Source organism: Phascolarctos cinereus, unplaced genomic scaffold, assembly GCF_003287225.1.
Source record: "Phascolarctos cinereus isolate Bilbo 61053 unplaced genomic scaffold, phaCin_HiC Scaffold_5;HRSCAF=322, whole genome shotgun sequence".
Lineage (NCBI taxonomy): Eukaryota > Metazoa > Chordata > Mammalia > Diprotodontia > Phascolarctidae > Phascolarctos > Phascolarctos cinereus.
Genome location: NW_027555958.1, coordinates 321,395,816 through 321,418,281, shown reverse-complemented (window position 1 = coordinate 321,418,281; position 22,466 = coordinate 321,395,816). Strand labels below are relative to the sequence as shown.

The 22,466-nt window shown below is 43.1% G+C and overlaps 1 protein-coding gene across 1 annotated transcript; it reads right to left on the bottom strand.

Annotated features, from left to right (window-relative positions):
- Window positions 1–1,296: 1,296 nt before the first annotated feature.
- Window positions 1,297–3,071, bottom strand: LORICRIN (loricrin cornified envelope precursor protein). The gene is given in 3 exon segments (XM_020992045.2): window positions 1,297–1,920; window positions 1,922–2,354; window positions 2,357–3,071. Coding segments are annotated over 3 exon segments (1,326 nt in total). The 3' UTR covers window positions 1,297–1,742.
- Between the last annotated feature and the right edge of the window lie 19,395 nt (window positions 3,072–22,466).

Genomic DNA, 22,466 nt, shown 5'->3' with positions numbered 1-22,466 from the left:
ACACAGCTAGTTAAGTGTTATGTGTCTGAGGCCTAATTTGAACTCAGGTCCTCCTGACTCCAGGGCCGTGCTCTATCCACTGTGCCACCTAGCTATCCCCTATTCTCAAAACAAGAATAAAATACATTCTCATTACCAACTCTACAGGACTGTTGCAAGGCTCCAATAAGATAATGTATGTAAAACACTTTATAAAGTCCTATGTAAATATGAGTTATTATTATTATTATGTCATCATTTTGGCTTTTCAGGTTCTTATGGAATCTGTGTCCTCTTCTGAACTTATACCTAGGGCAAATTGTTTTTTCCAATTGTTCAGTAATTCATTCAGGGCCTATTATTATGTTATCTGTTGAAGTGAAGTAGATAAGCACTGTGCATGGAGTCAAGGGACCTTAGTTCAAATCCTGTCTTTGATACCCTGTCGATGTGATCCGGGACAAGACATCTTTCTATGCCATATTGGGGAAAAGCATGGAAATGGTCCCATAATACTCTTTGCTAATCATTTCACCCAGGAGTCATGGTGTTCAGTTCTGAGTACCATTTGCAAAATGGGGATAACAATATCATACTGCTAATCTTCCAGGATTGTCGTGATGGAAATGCTTTGCAAACTTTAAAATGCTATAGAAATGTGAGCTATTCTTGTTAACTTTTTTTCATGTGTTTTTCTTTTCCATCTATGCTTCTTGTGGTCCCCCAACAGAGTCCAGAACAAAGTTAGGCAAACAATCTGTTCTCAAAAAATGGTTTTTGAAATTTGGGTACTTATTTGAATTTGGATGGTGTAAATCAGTATTTTCAAGATCTGGACACTCTTAAGTAAAGCTGATTATAGACTTTCTAAGTCTGGAGGGCAGAGAGAGCAGGCCCTAAGATGTGGTAGCCTCTTTCATCCCTTACAGTGTTTAGCAGCCCCGGAGTTCCAGGGAACCAGGAGACTTGGAGTCTTTTCCTCTTCAATTCTTACAGGACTCCCCCAATCCTTATCTCTCAGTCTGATTTTTTCCCTTTACATAAGGACATCAAGAGTGAGCTTAGTGAATTAAACTTGGATGACTTTGAGCGTTTCGGCTGGAGTTGCTTCTCCTGGTTTGGCCAGACCACTTACCCTCCCTCCTTTCCTGACTTAACCAGGACATTGTCTTTGAGCATTAGCCTGGGAATATCTGACTTTTTTCCCCTTCTTTCTCAAGGCTGGAACTTCTTCCACCGGAAGATTTATTCTTTTCCAGGAAAAGATGTGATCATAAGCAACTTTCTCACCCATTTTTTATTGTAAGTGGATCTCTAACAAGTGAATTGGAAGATTTAGAATAACCTCACTTCCATTTCCATTCTCATGTCCATTTCTGCTTGCACCCCCCCAACCCGAAAAACAAAAACAGAAGAACAATATAGAAAGATTGCTTTAGACACAGAAATGCTCATGAATTGCAAGTTTATTAGCTTAGGGCAAAATAGGAAGATGGTGGTACCGAACTAGGGTGAAGAGGGGATCTGTAGAAGGGATGATGACATTTCCCAGTCACGTGAAATATTCCGGAGAACAAAACACAGGTGTTGGAACTGCCATTGAGGTTAAGCGGCAGCTGAAAGGAGACCCTTTCATTTTAGAGGCTGAGGAAGAATTGAAGGCATTTGGTGAAACTTAAGGCAATATCATGAGAATTGTAAACCTTTAGGCTACAGCAAGAACAAACTTTTTGCTCATTCCTCTGGGCGCTGGGCAGGATGGTTTACTTGGTCGGCCAGCAAGGTGCCTGCTTCTGCTGGGTCTGGTGGGCCACGGGCACTCCCTTGCCACCCCCGGAGGAGCCTCCGCCGCTCCCCCCGGAGCCACCCCCGCCGCCGCCGCTGGGGTAGCAGCCGCCACCGCTGGAGCCACCGCCGGAGCCGCCGCCGCAGCTGCAGCCCGCCGCCGCTGGGGTAGCAGCCGCCACCGCTGGAGCCACCGCCGGAGCCGCCGCCGCAGCTGGAGCCGCCGCCGCTGGGGTAGCAGCCGCCACCGCTGGAGCCACCGCCGGAGCCGCCGCCGCAGCTGCCGCCGCCGTAGCCGCCTCCGTATGATCCCCCTCCGCTGCTCTGCTGGGATGGAGCTTGGACGCACTGCTGAGAAGAGTAGCCGCCGCCGCTGGAGCCGCCGCCGCCGGAGTAGTAGCCGCCGCCGGAGCCGCCTCCGCAGCTGGAGCCGCCGCTAGAGCCGCCTCCAGAACTGCCTCCGCAGCTGTAGCCACCCCCGCTGCCCCCGGAGCCGCCGCCGCCGCCGCCGCAGCCGGAGCCGCCGCCGCCGCCGCTGCTGCCGGAATACTTCTGTTGGCTGGGATAGTAGGAGGAGCCACCGCCACCGCACCGCCGGAGCCGCCTCCGCAGCTGGAGCCACCTCCGCTGCCCCCGGAGTAGCCCCCGCCGCAGCCGGAGCCGCCGCCGCCGCCGGAGTAGTAGCCGCCACCAGAGCCGCCTCCGCAGCTGGAGCCGCCGCTAGAGCCGCCTCCAGAACTGCCTCCGCAGCTGTAGCCACCCCCGCTGCCCCCGGAGCCGCCGCCGCCGCAGCCGGAGCCGCCGCCGCCGCCGCTGCTGCCGGAATACTTCTGTTGGCTGGGATAGTAGGAGGAGCCACCGCCACCGCCGGAGCCGCCTCCGCAGCTGGAGCCACCCCCGCTGCCCCCGGAGCCGCCGCCGCCGCCGCAGCCGGAGCCGCCGCCGCCGCCGGAGTAGTAGCCGCCGCCGGAGCCGCCTCCGCAGCTGTAGCCACCCCCGCTGCCCCCGGAGCCGCCGCCGCCGCCGCAGCCGGAGCCGCCGCCGCCGCCGCCACCGCCGCCGCCAGAGTACTTCTGTTGGCTGGGATAGTAGGAGGAGCCACCGCCACCGCCGGAGCCGCCTCCGCAGCTGGAGGAGCCGCCGCCGCCGCTGGTGTGGCAGTAGCCGCCGCTGCCACCACCGCTGCTACCGCCACCGCAGCCGGATCCGCCGCCACCTGAGCCACCGCCACCGCCGCCGCCGCCGCCGGAGACCCTGACACAGCCTACTGGGGGCTGGGGTGTGGGCTGGGTCTTCTGGTAAGACATCTTTTCAGTAGCAGGGGGATGAAGAGCTTGGAAAGAAAGAGAAATGTAATTGGACCAGAGGCTTCAGGCTCAAGGGGGCTCCCGGTTTGAGAGCAACTAACTGGGGTCTCTCAGAAAACACACCGGGCTCTAAACGAGGGTGGTAAGAAGTTATCCCAAACCTTAGGGGGCAATACCACCCAGATTACCAAAGTGAGGTTTCCTGGAAGGTTCTGAGTTTTCCGGGAGGCAGTGTGGTCATTTCATAAGAGAATTATATCTGGAAGGGATTTAGTGCTCTAGTGCAACTTCCTAATTTTAAAAGGTGAGGAAATCAAAGCCTAGAGAGTGGTTTGTCCAGAACCATACAGGTCGTTGAGTTGGGAATTTATCTCAGTTTTTTTTTTAAACTCCAAATTCAGGACTCTTTCCACCACAGATAATAAAAATGGCCTACTATGAAAATAATATATGCAAAGCACTTGACTTGTATTCATCTCAAAGCAACCCTGTAAGAGTAGGCACTACAAGCATGATTATTTCTGTTTTACAGATGAGGAAACTGAGGCCCTGAGATTGTGACCTATTCATATCCACACACAAATTCTGTCAGAGGCAGAATTTGAATCCATCTTCCTGCCTCCAATTTCCATACTCTTTATAGGAGGCCATAGGAGCCTGGGATGCCATAGGTTTTTGGGCTTAGAACCTTGTTCTAGATGGTTTGGGGCTTAGAAAGTTAGGAAGCAGGTGTCAGAGGAAGTTGGTTTTGTTGTGGTCTCAGCTAGAAATAGGGAGATGACCTCAGTGACTTCTGCTCCTCCCACTTTCATTCAGCCTCACAATTTTTGGATCTCTGTCCATAAATTCAGTTTTCATCAATTCAGCAGGCATTTATGAAGTTGCTACCAAGTGCAAGGCACTATTCCAGGTGAGGAGGAGATAAAAGCTGAAACCCAAACAACCCTGCACTCAAAACCCTTACATTCTATTGCGTTGGGGGGAGAATACATGTTCATAATGAAGTCAATGTAAAGTATATATAAAATGATATAAAACAATTTTAAGAGACAGAGAGAGAAAAGCACTTAATTAAGAAGGAACATCAGGGAAGGCCTCCTGGAGGAGCTGCTTTAGAAGGACGCTTTAGAAGGAAGCTAGGGATTCTAACTCAAACGGGATTTGCTGAAATCCACACTTGTGCAGTAATCTATTTCCATAAACCTGAAATGGAAGAGAAGTCCTCTAGTCCGTTTCCGTCTAGGAGAATAGCCTCAGGGTAGCTCTCCTCATTGTAGATGTAGAAGACCTGATACACCCACACACAAACTTCTGCCTCAATCAACTGATTCGATTCCTAAGCAGCTGCTAAGCACCTCCTCCATGCTCAGCACTGTGACAGTACAAGACATCTATGGCTCTTGTCTTCAAGGAGACCATACTCTTTGAGATTTAAAAATGGTCAGGGAGGGCCATAACTGTAGCACCATATAGCTGGAAAGGACCTTAGCAATCCTCTAGCTCAAATGACCTCATTTTACAAGTAAAGAAACTGAGAAATAAAATTGTCCAAGGCCACAAAGCTCGTAAGTGTTCAAGCCAAGACAAGAGCTGGGATTCTGATAAAGCCTAGTGTCCTTTCCACTTAATGCCTTCTGGAGGCATTTGGGGCTGCTCGGATCCCAGCTCTACCTCAAGTACTGATGGATGCCTTTTTTGAGGACACATCAATGCCAAACCTTTCTCCCCTTCTCTCCTTCCCCTCCTGGGGGCAAGAGATGTCCTTAGATATCCCTTCTCCCCTTCAAAGAGCAAATCTACAGTTATGGATTTACAGGGTCTGGCAAAGACAGAGCAGGATCTGACTCTCCCTAGAAGGCCTGAAGAATCTCTGGCCCTGTCCAGCTACCCTAACGTGAGGCAGAAGCCAAAAGGCTGTAGCTGACCAAGCCCCATGGGAGGCAAATCGGCAAGCCCAAGGCTCTCACTTACCTGGATCACCAGGAGGGATAAGCAAGAAGAGAAGCTAGCTGAGCTGTGTGAGGAACACTGGGTGCCAGAGCCTTTTATACTCTGCCAGATTCCTCATTTGCATTTGTGAGCCACTCTCTACGTGACCTCTCCTGCTATGGGGCCCCACCTCCCCCTCAATGAAGGCACAGGGTGGACCACTTGAGATTCTTGAAATGTACAGTCTGGCAGGTGACTTGGCCCCATTCCTGATGCAATGATGCCAACAAGGGCCAACAAGGGTGGATGGCAGACATTGTTTCTGAAAGATCTGGCAAGGAACGAATGGCACGAGGAGCTTGCTAGGCTATTGACCCAAGGTTCTTAGTGTGTTTTTTGGGCTTTGACGCATCACAGAGGTCCAAGAGGTAGCCTGGCTTGGGAGGCAGGAAACCCAGGTACCAGTCCTAGCCCTGCCATTTACTTGCTGTGTGACACTGGGCAAATAGTTTATCTTAGATAGTCCTCATTTTGCTCATCTGTAAAGTGAAAAAGTTATGTAGAATCCCCAAGATTTCTTCTAGCTCTGAGATTCTACAAGTTCCTCCCTTCCCCTCACATCACACCAGGAGGATTTGAAGAAGACCCTTAATTTGTCAGGATTGGTCCAGTTGCTGCACTGCTCCACAGCAACCACTTTGGAAGAAAGACTGTTTTCTGTTTATTATAGATTATTATTATTATTATTATTTTACCAATGATTATTCCACATACACATTATCTTATCTTCCTTACTAGATTGGAAGCTCTCTGTTGTAATAAGAGGGATTGGGTCTCCTCTGGGTTTGTATTTCATTCCACAGTCAATATAGGGCTTCCCATGAAGTGTATACCCAGTCAATGGTGTTGGCTGGCTGAGGTTAGGAAGGGGCACCAGCCATAGCCTCGATTTATTTCTGGGGACAGTTTATCTCTTAGAAGGTAGATGGCTATATCTTTTCAATTACCCTGGCTGGTTCTTTCACTGCTAACTCTCATTTTTAGTAATAATAATGATGCCGATGATTGAGATGATTAGCACTAATTTCTAAATAGGGCTTTAAAGTTTGAAAAAACCCTTTCTATTGTCTTGTGTCTGACAACCCCCTTGTGAGGGAGGTACTATATATATATCATTTTCATTTTAAACATGAAGAAGAAATGCTTCAGTTTCCTTCACTGCAACCGAAAAGATCACTTAAGTGACTTGTCATGGATCACATAACCAGTGAGTTTCAGAGGCAGGATTTGAACTTAGGTAACACTATGAGGTAGAGTGCAAATGTTACCCCCCCATTTTACAGGTGAGGAAACTGAGGTTTGGAAAGTGAAATGGCTTGTCAGTCGGGCTGCTAATAAATATAAAGACCAGGACTTGAATATAAATCTCTTTGTTCCAAATCCAGGGCACCACATTGGCTCTTGAAGAAGCTCAGGATATGGGTTTCATTCCACTGTGGGCCAGTTAACTTTGCTTTCCCAAGCACATCTTTGTACTAAACCCCAGCTATTTAACTGATGTTATTGTTTCCTGGGACCACCAAATTCTTAGCTTTGGCCAGATGTTAGCAAATACTTGTCCTTGGTCTCAGGAAGACCAGGGATATTTGTGGGATGACTCAGAGGAAAGCAATCTACTCTACTAGAAAAAAACAATTAAAATCATCCATCAATTCATTTATGCTTCATTCAATAAACATTTAAATATATATGTAGAGCGCTGTGCAATGGGATGAGGGGAATAAAAATGTAGATAAAATATGGTTACTCTATTAAGGAGCTTCACAGTCTAGAAAGGGGATATAACACAAATGTAGACAACTCTGGTATATAATAATACATGAGAGTATTAGTGGATTGTAGAACAAATCCAATCATTCAGTCCAAGGGGGAAACCAGGAGGTTCAGGAAAAGGTTTCCGGGACAAGGTAGAATTTGAGCTGGCTGTGAAGAGTGGGTAGGAAATTAGCAGGTGAAGTCCATGTCCTTGATAGTAGGTCCATAGCTCGAATGAGGTATGTGAAAACAAGCCTATGTTGATGTTTTTTTTCTTTTTTTTTTTTGATTGACCACAGGAACTGGATTGTTATTGGTAACCTAGATATTTGAGACACCATGTTTTGACCCTGTTCCACCCACTAACATGTTGAAATGACAACTGTAATCCTCTACAGCATACATTGTCTCTTAATTAAGGTACAGTTTAGAATGACCCAAATCCTGATTAGTAGAGATTAGAAACTTGTGACACCCTGGTTTTGTAAAGGATATGGGACTGAAGAAACTCAGGAAATACATAAGAAGCAATATGCCAGAAATATGAGAGAAGCCTCCCTCAAAATTAGGAGGAAAAAATGGTTTGAGAGCTCTGGTCTATTCTGTAGCTGTGAGGAGAGATTTGGAAGAAAAATTCCTCCGTAGTTGAATGATTATGCCTAGAGCCAAGGTGTGGAATCATTTGGTGTGGAGGAGCCAGGCTTCTTGTCTTCCCAGAGGGAAGTGGTGGTATTGAACTGGGCTGATTAAGTGCTAAGAACCCTGGAATGGTCATCAGAGAACCTGGGTTTGAATCCTGGCTCTATCAATGTGTCATCTATGTGACCTTGAACAAATTGTTTTACCTTTTTTGCTATAAAAATATTTATTTTAATTTATGGAATAAATTTCCATTTCCATAGCATAATAGAAAGATGATTGCACATGAAACTGAAAATCGATTATATATAACTTACTATTCCTTTTAAATATACAATAAAGTTATCATATAAATTTCTTCTTTTTCTTTTCCTTTTTTCTTCCCCCCCCCATGGCTACCACTAGATACAAATAGGTATCTATATATACAATTATTCTATTACATATTCAAGTCTCAGTTTCCTCATTTCTAAAATGATGGGGTTGGGCTAGCCTGTCATGTGACAAACTCACAGTCAGCAAAACTCGTAGTTTTGCTCCCTAGTAATTGGGAAATGTTTAACAAAATAAATAAAAATAAATTAATAAATAAACACAAAAAATAAAAATACAAAAAAATTAAAAAAATTAAAAATTAAAAATCAAATGTAGGTAATGTTTAATTTGTGGTTTTCTAAGTCAATATATAGCCACAGGGATATTTCTCTATAAGTCTGACACTAATAGATTAGATGACCTCTAATCCCCTTATTGGGCTCAGAGATTTACCATGACTTTATTTTATTTTATTCTGTTTTCAATGCAACAATGAAATAAATGTTGACTGGGTTGATCCTTATGTGCCAGGAACTATGCCAAGTGCTAGAGATACCTATACAAAAATGCCGCAGTCCCTAACTTCATGGTATGTACATTCTACCTAGGGAAAATAATATATACGCAGATACCTATATGCAAAACACATGCAGAGTACACAGAAAATGATTTGAGGGGATAGGGGAAAGTACCAACACCTAGAATCATCAGGAAATGCCTCGTGGAGGAAGTAACATTTAAGCTGTGCTTTGAAAGAAGTTTGGGATTACATGTGGTGGAAGGATTTACTTTCCACTCTATGGCTCCCATTCATGTAGAAATTGTGTTTCCAGGCTATCCATGACATTTAATGTCCCTACCACATACTTGGATACTTTTATAATCTTCTCTCACTTATTGTCTTCTTATGACCAGTTAGATGGTAATAATAATAATAATAATAATAATAATAATAATAATAATAATAACAATAGCTTGAGAAGTACTTTACATACATTATCAAATTCTATCTTCATACAGCCTTGTGAAGTAGGTACTACTATTATAATACCCATTTGATTCTTTGAGAGGTTAAGGGATTTGCCTAGGGTCCCACAGCTAGTGAGTGTCTGAAAGCAGCTTTGAATCTGGTCTTCCTGAAGTCCAGGGACTTCTTAACTATGTCATTTTGCATCTATGAATATAAGATCCTTCAGGGCATGGACTATATCTGATACTTATTTTTATTACAGCAGTGTGGTATAGTGGAGAGAGTACTAGAATTGGACTTGGAAAGATCTAGTTTCAAATCTGTGTTTGACCACCTGTTAGTTGTGTGACCCTGGGCAAATTACTTAACTTCTCTGTGCTCCCATTTCTTCTTCTGTAGAAGGACAGAGTTGGAAGGTCCCTTCCAGATTTAAATCCATGATTATATATATGTCCTACTGCCATATATGACTATACTTTTCTTTAGGTATGGGCTATTATTAATGATTCTTTTTATAGCAGTTAGGGTGGTGTAGTGGTAAAAACGAGAGTTTGTGTTCAAATCTCATCTTGGACACAATATATTTAATTTTTTAAAAAATTATTTACTTTTAACATTCATTAAAAATTTTTTTGTGTTCCAAATTCTCCTCCCCTACCTCTCCCCTACCCATTTAAAAGACAAGCAATATGTCATCAATTATACGTGTGAAATCATGCAAAACATATTTCCATATTAACCATGTGGCCAAAAAGAAAAACAAAAAGCGAGAAACATAAAAGAAAGTGAAAAAAGAATGCTTCAACCTGCATTCAGTTCATCAGTTCTCTCTTTGGAGGTGAATAGTAGTTTTCATCATAACTCATTCAGAGTTGTCTTGGATTGTTGTTTTGACTAGAGTAGTTAAGTTTTTCGCAGTTGATCGTTGTTACAATACTGCTGTTACTGTGTAGTGTTCTACTGGTTCTGCTCACTTCACTTTGCATCATTTTTTATGTGTTTCCAAGTTTTTCAGGGACCATCCTGCTCATCATTTCTTATAGTATAGCAGTATTCCATCACAATCATGTACCACAACTTGTTCAGCCATTCCCTAGCTGATGGATATCCCCTTGGTTTCCAATTCTTTGCCATCAGAAAAAGAGCTGCTAGAAATATTTTTGTACCTATGGGTCCTTTTTCCTTTACTTTGACCTCTTTAGGATACAGATCTAGTAGCAATATTGCTGGGTCAAAGGATATGCACAGTTTTCTGGTTCTTTGGGCATAGTACCAAATTGTTCTCTGGAACAACTGGACCAGCTCACAGCTCCAATAACAGTGCATTAATGTCCCTATTTTTTCCACATTCCCTCCAGCATTTGTTATTTCTCTTCTTCTAAAAACTGCCTATTCAAGTGATTTGACCATTTATCAGTTGGGGAATGCCTCTTTTTTTTTCTTCAATAAATTTGCCTCAGTTCTCTCTAAATTTGGGAAATGAGGCCTTTATCAGAGAAACTTGCTATAATTTTTTCAAATGTCCTACTTTTCTTCTAATTTTGTCTGCACTGGTTTTGTTTGTGCAAAACCCTTTTAATGTAATCATAATAAAAAATTATCCATTTGACCTCCTGTGATCCTCTTAATCTCTTCTTTGATCAAAAACTCTTTCCTTACCATAGATCTGCCAGTTACAATTTTCCAGGCTCCCCTAATTTGCTTATGAAATCACACTGTATCTAGTTCATGTACCTCTTTTGAGTTTATCTCGGTACATGATGTGGGACGTTGGCCTATGAGCCTAGTTTCTGTCAGACTTCCAGCAGTTTTTGTCAGTAGTAAGTTCTTGCCCCAATAGCTGGAATCTTGGGGTTTATCAAACTCTAGCTTACAGTGATCATTTACTTTTCTATAGCATATCTAATCTATTGCATTGATCAACCACTCTATTTCTTATCCAGTACCAGATTGTTTTGATGACACTAAGGCTTTGTAGTATAGTTTGAGGTCTGGTGCTGCTAGGCTGCCCTCTTTTACATTTTTTTTTTCATTAATCCCCTCGATATTTTTGACCTTTTGTTCCTCCAGATGAATTTTGTTATTATTTTTTCTAGCAATGAGACTTTTCTAATCTAAGGAGTGGTCATGGAGATTAAGGCATGTTGTTGGGAGGGATATATCCTGGAACTACAAATTGACCCCAGATAACCTGAGGAGTAAGTGATGCCCATGCACATAACCGAGAGTTCTTAGGCTCATGAGATCACAGATTTAGAGCCATAAAGGTCCTTAGTGGTCATAGGGTCATACAAATGTAGTCTTAGAGCTGGAAGGGACCATTGGTCCAACTGTCCTCATTACAGAGGAGAAAACTGAGAGAGAGGTTAAGTTCAAGGTCAGGAGGTAAATGGTATAGTTATAATTTGAACCCAGGTCCTCTGACTGAAAACTTGGTGCTCTTGCCACACTATACTACTCCTTCAGTTAACCTTCTCATCTCAAATGCAGGTTTGGAGAGGCTTAAATAACTTTCCCAAGGTTATGTGGTCAGAAAGGGGCAGAGCTGAGATTTGATCTCAGGTCCTCTGACTCTAAATCAGTGTTCTTTGAGTTAGCTATACACATAACATTGGGGCCAACTTGCCTCCCTCCAAAGCTTCTTTCTCCAGACCTCTTTGAGATCCATTATGAGTTTGAAAAAATTCTCTCTTGAGGGACCACTTTGAAGTCCATTCAGATTTTGGGAAAATCCTCTCCCAGGTTAGAGATGGAACAGAGACTATGACTTGTTCAAAGTGATAAATCATTGGGAGGAAACCAAGCTCTGATGCAGAATACAGAATTAGAAGGGAGCTGTTCTTCTGGTTTCCCAGTTCATCTGATGGGTCATGTCCTCTCAGTGTAAGCTTTTTTTCAGGATCTCAGGGCTAGGAGGGGAATAAGTTAAAAAGTTAGCTTTGTAGCTGCTAAGCACTGAAATAATAGTTCCACCCCTCTCCCTACTGTGTGCTGTTTGGGGTAGGGGTTTGAGGGAAAGAGATTTTTAGGGAAAGGAAGAGATGTGTTCTCCATCCTTGGGAGTTCCTAGTCTGATGGGAAGACAGCCTCTGCCCCTATCTAGCCACCAGTGTAATCAGAGGAGACACAGTCTCTCATCCCTGAGATCCCCTAGCTTTATGGAGGAGACATAGCTTCTGTCATTAAGGAGCTTTCAGTCTAACGGAGGAGATAGTCCCTTCTCTCATGGAATCCCTAGTCTGATATGGGAAGATACAATGCCTTAGAAACCTTTAGTCTTCTAGGGGGAGATGGCTTCTGTCCTTAGGGGGCCCCAGTCTGACAGAACAACCATAACCCCTGACTTTAGAGAACCTCTAGTTTTATAAGAGAGAGACAGCTCATTTTTTTCAGTCCCCAGTCTTATGGGGTAAACAGTTCTTGTCTTTGGGAAATCTTCAGTCTATTGGGGGTGGGGGGAGCAAGGTGGGTACACACAGATCCTACCTACCCTCAGGAAATTCTCATTCTGATAAGAGGGATACACAGGCTCTGTCTTATGAAGGAGGTATTGCCCCTGTGCTCTGGGACTCTTTCCCCCTCCCCATCTCCCTCCGCCCTGTATTATAGTGCAGGCAGGAGTACTTATTCTTGTGAGAGAGCCCCAGTCCATGTCCTTGGTGAATGTCCAGTGTGATGGGGAGATCTATACACCTGTCCTCAGTAAACCTCCAGTCTGATAGGGGAAGAGAAAGCCCTTACCCTCAGGAAGTCCCTAGTCTGGTGGAAGGAGGAAGAACTAGTTTTTGCCCTCTAGAAGCCCTGAATACTATAGTAGAAGACACCGTGCTTGCTTTCAGGGAGTCTCCATTCTGATAGGGGACATAGTCCCTATCTTAAGAAAATCCCTTGGTTATATGAATTATACCCATTTCTTGAGTCTCATGGAGAAAGCCCAGGCTCTGGAAAGACTAAATCTGGTCATGAAAATTAAACTCAGATTATTTCCAACACCGTACATCTGGGTTGCACATTGCTCCATGTCTGAGTTATATATATATTTTTTCTTTCAGCTTTCCTCAACCTCATCCCTTCTCTTCATTATCCCTTCTCTTTCAGGCTACTTTTATGCTATTGAGGTTGCTCTTGAATCATCATGGGGATATCTTGGCATGAGGATGGGACCAATTTTGGAGAAAGCAAATTATAGCTTTGGGGCTAGCTTTGCTGTTTCCTCTTCCAGAAAGGCTTGGATTCACTTGTAGACTCAGAAAACTGGAAGAGATCTTCCAGGTCATCTAGTGCAACTTCCTTCTTTGAAGGCACTGAGACCCAGAGATGTTAAGTGACTTGCCCAGCTTTTCACGTCAAATTAAAGACGGGTCCAAGAACCCAAATAGACTCTCAAGGATTTTCTTGATCCACCAGGTCCTGTACTCCCATTAGCAATTTGTCTTCCACTCCTGCTTTCCTCTTTGAAGCCCTTTCGGACTAAAAAAACCATGTAGACATTTCTGCAGAGCAGTATAAATGGTAGAGTGGAAAGAGCGCTAATCTTGGAGTCAGGGGGTACTGAGTTTAAATCTGACCTCAAAGTTTACTAGCTGTGTGGCCATAGTTGGGGTGAGTGAGAAGGGAACAAACATTTATTAAGTACCTATTACATTCCAGGCACTGTGTCAAGTGCTTTACAAATACTCATTTGATCCTCGAAACAACCTTGTGAGGTAGGTGCCATTATTACCCCATTTTACAGTCAAAGAAACTGAGGCAGACAGCTGAAGTAACTTGTTCAGGGTCATACAAAGTGTCTGAGACTGGATTAGAACTCTTCTTTCTGAGTCCAGGCTTAGTGCTCTACCCAGTGCACTGCTTAGCTGCTTCTAGGAAGTAGATGAATCCCTTAACTGCCCTCAGTTTCTTCACTTCAAATGAAGATAATAATACTTATACAGACATCGCCTAAAGGTGTGGGAAAAGCACTTAGTAAACCTGAAACCATTTAAAATCTGAGTTGTTATTTTCCCCCCATTTGGTTTCATTGAGAATCTTGATGGTTTTTTACATTAAGGTTAGGGACTAGGCCTATGCTTTAAATGGTATAGGGAACTTCCAGGTGAGGAAACTCTTACCCATTCAGGTCAGCACCTTCTCTTCAACTTACAGTCTTAGAGTCATCTAAAGCACTGAGAAGTTAAATGTCTTGCTCAGGGCCACATAGCCAGTATGTGCCAGAGGGGAGACTTGAACCCAGGTCTTCCTCCCTTTAGAGGGGAATCTGCTACATCACACCACGTCTCAGTGTACCTAAGTGACTGAAATAGCACCATGTCATGTAATACTATTGTCCTGTAAGAAAGGATGAAGGGGATAGTTTTAGAGAAACCTGGGAAGATTTGTATGAACTGATGTAGAGTGAAGTGAGCAGAACTGGGAGAAAAAATTATACAATAGCAGCAATATTATAAAGACAAACAACTTTGAAAGACTTAGGAACACTGATCAACACAGTGACCAGCCACAATTCCAGAGGACTCAAGATGAAACATGCTACCCACCTCCTGATAGAAAGGTGATGGACAGGGGCAGCTAGGTGGTGCAATGGAAATATGACACTTACTAGCTGTGTGACCCTGGGCAAGTCACTTAACCCCAATTGCCTAAAAAAAAAAAAAAGAAGAGAAAGGTGATGGACTCATTTGGCAGATTGAAACATTCTTTTTTAATGGACATGGCAATGTGGAAATTTGTTTTTCTTGACAGCATATATTTGTAACCAGGGTTTTGTTTTTCTTGCTTTATCTTGGAGGGGGGATGGGAAGAGGGAGATTCAGATCTAAAAATAAAATTTAATTTAAAAATAAAATAGTACTATACCTCCCTTCCCCCCAGGGAGTGCAGGGAGGACTTGTTGATCATTACTTTGGATCCTCTCTCCAACTAGACAACCAGGTAAGCTTTTGGTGGCTTAAAAACAACACCACAAGAAGAACAACAATTTGTACAGTGCTTTAGAGTTTATAAAATCCCTTCCTTTCAACCATAACCCTGGGAGATGGGTAGCAAAAGTATTATTTCCTCCATTTTATAGATGTGGAAACTGAGGCGCAGAGAGGTGACTTGCTTAGGGTCACATAGCTACATAGTGTTAACTTAAACTCAAGTCTTTTGACTCTAAATCCCTGAGAGTCTCTTGCCTGGAGTCACTGTCAGAAAAGGGCAATTAATCACATTCCTAAAGAGGTAGCCCGCTGTTGGCCAGAGGTTAGTGGATTGGGAGTCAGAAGAAGCAAGTTCTAGTGTAGCACTTGCTCAGTCACTTACATAAGTAACTTCAGTCTTTTCAGTCTTGGAATCCTAGAGCTAGCTAGTGTTGATAGCACCTGAGCTCCGGTATTTCTTGTTGTTATTGTTGACTTGTTTCAGTTATTTCTGACTCTTTGTGACCCACTTTGGGATTTTCTTGGCAAGGATGCTACAATGGTTTGCTATTCCCTTCTCGAGCTCATTTTACAGATAAGGAAACTGAGGCAAACAGGGTTAAGTGACCTGCCCAGGGTCACACAGCCAGTAGTGTTTGAGGCCAGATTTGAACTTAGGTCCTCCTGATTCCACTGTTGGTGCTCTATCCTCTGTGCCACCTAGCTGCCATCATCTAGCATAATCTCATTTTATGGATGAGGAGAACAGGTGATTCTCTTAAGGTCACAAAATGAGTTAGAGGCAGATCTAGAATTAGTCAAATAAATCAAGCAAGCATTTATTAAGTACCTACGATGTGCCAGGCACTGTGCTAAGCTTGGGGATATAAAGAAAGGCAAAAACAGTCCCTGGCCTCAAGGAACTCATAGTCTGATGGAGGGGACAACAGTTAGGTACATACAAAATATATGCAGGATAAATTGGGATAATCTCAGAGGGAAGGCACCCTGGACTCCTTATTCCCAGTACATTGTGCTTTCCATGGCCAAATATCTGTCAGGTGCCATCAGGTGCTGTCTGCTCTGTGATTAGAAGATGAAGTAAACACTTGGGCCTTGACCTCAGGGAGTTTACTAATCTAGTTGGAGAGACTATACTCACATAGAAGCCCTTGTGGGGACAAAAAGACCTTAGAACAATTCAATAAAATTTATTTCAACAAACATTTATTAAGCACTTATCATACCAAAGGCGTTGTATTTGGTGCTGGGGGGATGCAAAAAGAAAAATAAAAGTCCCTGCCCTCAGAGATGTTACATTCTACTTGAGGCTGGGGAGAGATACAATGTGTCCACATATAAGTAAACACAATGAATATACAAAGTAATTTCAAGAGGGAGAGAGTGATCACAACACCTGTATGAGGTGTCACCTGGTTTGTGCTTCGAAGAAAGCTGGGTGTTCTTCGAAACAGAGCTGAGTCAGGAATGCATTCTGGACATGGCAGAAAGCTTGGGTAAAGTCATGGAGACAGGAAATGGAATGTTGTATTTGTGTAACAGCTAGCAGGTGAATTTGATAGGAATGGAGAGTAGAAAAAGGAGTTTAATATGAAATGACTGTGCATAACATAGCCAATAGGTGAATACAAAATGTATAGTCAATTAAGGATGCACCATGACCCCTTCCTCAGAATCAAAAGAGAATCCACTAATTGAATTAGTTAAAATCTCCTGCCAAAACTCCTCTTTTCCTAATTTTTCTATTATTGTGGAAGGTATCACCATGTTCCAAGCCACCCAGGTAACATTCTCTACTCCTCACTTTCACTCACCCTCATATTTAATCAGCTGGCAAGTCCTATTTTTCTACCTTCATATCATCTTGCCTATACAAGCCCTTCTGTCCTGACACTGCCTCTATCCTGGTATGGGCTCTCATCACTTTACACCTGGACCACGGCGCTAGCCTGCTGATTGGTCTCCCTGCTTCAAGTCTCTCTCCAGTCCATTTTCCACTCAGCTGTCAGATTGATCTTCCTCCAGCACAGATTTGATCACATCATCCCCTGTTCAATAAACTTCCTTTCGACTTTCAGGATCAACTATAAACTCTATTTACCTTTTAAAGCCCTTCTCAGTTTGGTCTCTTCCTACCTTTCCAACCTTGTCATACCTTATTATACCCCTCCCTCTTTCCCCCATATACTCTTTGACCCAGGGATATTGACTTCCTTGAAGTTTCTCAAACAAAACATTCCATCTCCCAACTACAAGCACTGTCACTAGCTGTCTCCCCAGCTTGGCACTCTCTCTCTCTCCTCATCTCTGCCTCCTCGATTCCTGGGCTTTCTTTAGGTCTTAGCTGGAGTCTTACTTTCTGTAAGACGCCTTTCCCAGTCCTTGGTAATCTTAGTGCTTTACTTCTGAGACGGTCCTCAATTAATCTTGTATATAACTCGAGTATACATAGTTGTTTGCATGCAGCATCCCTCATTAGATGTTTTTTGTTTGTTTGTTTTGACCTTTCTTTGGATCCTGAATGTGTAGCACAGTGCCTGGTAGTAGTTGCTTAATCAATGCTTGTTGACAGATTGACTGGGCTATATGTGGGCAGAGTCAAGTTCGCTGGGTTATTTAGGGCCAGGTTCTGATAAAGGGAGCCTTAGAGGGAATGGATCTCATTCTACCTTTAGACTCAGAATAAATATATTTGGAGACGGAAATCATCAGAGTCAGGTCCCTTCTTTTATAAATTAAGGAACCGAGAATCAGAAAGGTTGAGTGACTTGCTCAAGATCACACAGCTAGGCATTTGGCAGATTTAGGATGATTTAGGATGATTTTTCTGACTCCAGGATTTCTTTCAGTGCCATTACACTCTTTGGACTATTATTATCTGGCCCCATCTGATGGAGTGATTCTAAACTTTGGAGCATAGGAATAGGAGCATAGGATGAGCACAGTAAAAAGAGCTCCATTGATTCAGGTGCTCTAGGGAAAGCTGCAGGATTCTGGGACATATCTCCTAAGGGCTGGAACTCAGTTTAGAGGTTGTTTAGTGATATGGAAGAGCAGGATTTCCTAACTGGAGGACCTGGTACCTACATGCTTATAAGAAAATTTATGAGTGAGAAAGAATACCAGAGAAAGGAAGGCTAGATTTGCAGGCCATAAACTTGGAAATACATCCCCAAGCTTTCCTGGGCTTGGCTTTAAGGCAATGAAGTAAGGACTGAGAGTCCTGACTCTTTGAATGGTTGCCAACTTTCAGTTATCTGTTTGTGGAAAACCTACATTGTGGGTTTGTCTACGGCAAAGGATCACTGATCTGATTTGGAACTCTCCTACATTCCTGGTTCTTCTGTCCCTGATGCTTATTCCTTCAGAAATCATTTAGGTGCCTACTAGGGTTCCAGGTGCTATGAGGCACTGTACTTAGTGTGGAAGGAGACACAAAGATAATTAGATTACTATCCTACTTAAAGAGCTTAAAGGGAGTAAGGAGGGTAAGACATGCATAGAAATGATTATAATTTAGAATTGTTGTTGTTGTTCAGTCATTTCAGTTGTATCTGACTCTCCATGACCCCATTTGGGGTTTTCTTGGCAAAGATACTGGAATGGTTTGCTATTTCCATCTCCAGCTCATTTTATAGACGAGAAAACAGAGGCAAATAGGGTGAAGTGATTTGTTCAGGGTCACATAGCTAGTTAGTGTCTGAGGCCAGATTTTTTTTTTAATTTTTAGGCAATTGGAGTTAAGTGACTTGCCCAGGGTCACACAACTAGCAAGTGTCAGGTGTTTGGTGTGAGGCCGGATTTGAACTCAGGTCCTCCCAACTTCAGGGCCGGTGCTCTATCCACTGTGCCACATAGCTGCCATAATTTAGAATGGAATATGGTAATTGCATCAGAGAGGTATGAAGTACCAAGGCAATATAGGAAGGAATGATCCTTTCTTGTGAGATCAGAAAAGCCCCCATGGAAGAGGTGGCCTTTCAGCTGGGCCTTGAAGGATGGATAGGATTTTTAATGGACAGTGATGAGTGTCAAGATAGAAAAGGAATTCCAGACAGAGGAGACAGTTGTGAGCAAAGGTCCAGAGTTAAGAAAACAAGGGGATCGTTGTAGTGTAATTTGGTTGGAGCACAGAGACCACATGGAAGGGTAGTCAGTAATAAGATTTAAAGCTGGAAAGGGCTTCTGAGATCATTTAATTCAGTTCCCTCATTTTAAGGATGAAGGAGCTCAGGCCCAGAGAGGATAAGTGTCTTACTCTATGTTGCACAGACACTGTGTCAGAACCTGGATTGAAAATCAGGTCTCTAACTTCACATCTGGCATACTTTCTACTAAACCACACTGCCTCTGCGGTGGGCTCAGCATTGACATGACAGAACCGGGCCATTCATTCTGTCTCAATACCAGGATGAACCAGACAGAATTTAGAAGACATATATGATGCTAAAAAAGATAATAATACCTTTAATATATATAACACTTTTAGATTTACAAAGTGTTATAATGTATGATCTCAGTTAACAATAATAATAATAAATGATGAATGTGGAAACAAGTTCATGGAAATACTTTTTTTTTTTTGTAATAGTACTAGGACATAAATTCATCTTTCCTAGATTCCATGAAATCATTCTTTTTTTTTTCTTTTTGTTGAGGCAATTGGGATTAAGTGACTTGCCCAGGGTCACACAGCTAGTAAGTGTTAAGCGTTTGAGGCTGGATTTGAACTCAGGTCCTCCTGACTCCAAGGCCAGAGTTCTATTCACTGAGCCACCCAGCTGCCCCAATATTTATTTGTTTATTTATCTATTTATTTATTAGGCAATTGGGGTTAAGTGACTTGCCCAGGGTCATACAGCTAGTGTCAAGTGTTTGGTCTGAGGCCAGATTTGAACTCAGGTCCTGCTGACTTCAGGGCTGGTGCTCTATCCACTGCACCACCTAGCTGCCCCTGTGGAAATACTTTTGAAACAAACACACATCACTTTATTGAACAACAGTCAAGACTGGTAATAGGTATACCTCCATCGGATTTGTGTAATATAGCCAAAAAGCCTCTATATGGAACCTTTGAAATAGCTAAGATCCAAGATGGAGTCAAAAGGCCCTTCATGGGAGAAACCACAGAAACATAGCCAATACTATGTTGGCAAAGAATCATCGAACAAATATATGTCAGGCAGATTTGTTTGTGGAAACTGAAGGGTTTATGATGGCAATTCAAGACTGAATCATTGCCATGAGAAACTAAAAAAGGGGTTAGGGGAAAAGGAAAGGGAACAAGAATTTATTAAGTTTCTACTATGTACCAGGTAGAGATAGCTAGGTGACTCAGAATAGAGAAAGCAGCAGAAGTGAAGTCAGCGAGACCTGAATTCAAATCTAGCCTCAGTCATTTATTAGCTGTGTGACCCTGGGCAAGTCACTTAACCTCTGTTTTACTTAATCCACTTGGAGAAGGAAATAGCAAACCATTCCATTGTCTTTGCTAAGAAAACCTTGTGAACGATATTGGTGTGCTATGGTCCACTGGGTCATGAAGAGTTGGACGTTACTGAACAGCTGAACAGCAACAATGTATGAGGTGCTATGGTATGTACTTTATGAATGTTATCTCATTTGATGATTTCTCCTTAAGGAGCATGGACTTTGTGATCAAGTCTCTTGATGCTTGGTGTAACACTCTTTGTATTGCACTAGGCTAGCTCGATAATAATCTATATTAGAGCTATGCACAAAGCATTTATGTAATATCTGCTGTTCTGCATCACCTGATTTGTAGTACTGAGTAACCTGGCTAAATAAACAGTCTATTTTTTCTGCTTCTCAGTTGTAATCCTTTAGTGTTGCTTTTAGGAGTGTCACAGGGGATTTGGAGGGATTAAGAAACCAAAACAACCTGGTTGGTGAAAGCACGCTATTCATGGGACCCAAAGGCTGTCCTTTGATCTCTCCTTTAGCCATAGGCTTCACTGGCTGCTGCATCCTCAGTCACTAGGAGGTGAAGGGATAGAGTGTAGATGACTCAGTGTAAACTTATCTCCACTTTGGAAAAAGACCTCAAAGAGTACATCCTATTGAACCTGGCTTTATAGCATATGCCATCTTTATGTATAAAGGACACAGAACTATAGAATCTCAAAACTGAGATATCAGAGGACCTCAGAAGCCAATAGAGTCCAACTCCTACTAGAATCATGGATTTGATTGACCACATCCCCAGAGGTGGTCAGTCATCTAGACTCCACTTAAACATCTTAAGTGCTGTAGCTAAAGTGCATTGTTGTTCAGTCATTTTTCATATCTGACTCTTTGTGACTCTATTTGGGGTTTTCTTGGCAGAGATACTGGAGTGGTTTGCCATTTTCTTCTCATTTTACAGATGAAGAAACTGAGGATGAAAGTGACTTGCCCAGGGTCACACAGCTAGTAAGTCTGAGGCTGGATTTGAACTCAGGCCCTCCTGACTCCAGGCCCAGAACTCTATCCACTGTGCCACCGCTAGTAGCTGTCCTGAAAGTACAGATCCAGTCCCTTTCTCCTACTCTATGTAGAAGACATTGTGCTTGGTGGCCAGTATACATATCTTAATACCTTAATCTCTGATGAGGGTATTAAGAATTAGATCTAGAAAACCGTTTAGAGATCAGTATTCCAGTCACCTTATCTTGCAGTTGAGAAAAATAAGACCCATAGTAGGAAAGGGATATTGCAAATCAGCAAGTAAGGTTTAGCCTAGAACTCACATTTACCAGTTCCTCACCCAGAATTCATTCCAGTGGAAGTCTGGGAAAAAGAGATTTCTGACCACATCCATGTCTCCAAATGGGCCCTTGATAAAAGATATATTGAATCGAATTCAATAATATATTCTGTCTCAGACTTCTGGTTCCCAGTTTCTTGTCTCTTTCTCTGGATTGGATCCTTTTGAGTTTGCCTTATACCTTTTTTTGATGGCCATGGTCCAATAGCTTTTGTCAAAAATGTTAGTTAGAGCTAAGGCCAGGGGAACTGTAGGGTTTACAATTTCTTCCCTTTGGACCACTTGGAGAGACAGAGGGCAGGGAAGGAAGGAAGGAGAGAAGGAAGGAAAAGTGAGGGAGGGAAAGAAGGAAGGAAAGAAGAAAGGGAAGGAAGGGAGAGGGAGAAAAGGAAGGAAGAAGGAAAGAGGGAGGGAAGGAAGGGAGGAAGGATGAAAGAAGAAAGAGGAGAGAAAGAAAGGAAGAGAGGAGGGAGGTGAGTGCCTAAAGCACTGTGAAGTTAAGTGACTTACCCAGTCACACAGCCATTGTATGTCAGAGGTGGGATTTGAACATAGAGCTTCCTGGCTTTAATTAAGGCCAGCTTTGTATCTATTATGGCACCACTGCCCTGGAAATAGTAGATGTTCAATAAATGCTTCTTGCATGGGGATGGATTGGTTTAGGAAAGGGGCTTAAATTTCAGGAGTTGGGAAGGGAAAAGATTGGAAATAGTTCCTAACTTCGTCTTTCTGATTCCCTTAAACACCAGGATTCCCCCAGTGCCTTAAGGTTGCCAGGTAACTTTGCAAAACAAAATGCCCTGCCCTTGTGACCACACCCCTAGAGATGTGTTATTTCTTCCTGTTAGAATGTAAGCTGTTTTAGGGCAGGGACTAACTTTGTTTTGTATTTGTGTTCCCAACAACAAGCATTGTGCCTGGTACAAGATAAATGTTTAAAAAATTTCCCTCCCTCCCCCTCCCTTCCTCCCTCTCTTTCTTCTTTCCTTTCCTCACCCTTCCTTCCTTCCTTCCTTCCCCCCCTCACATTTCCTTCCTCC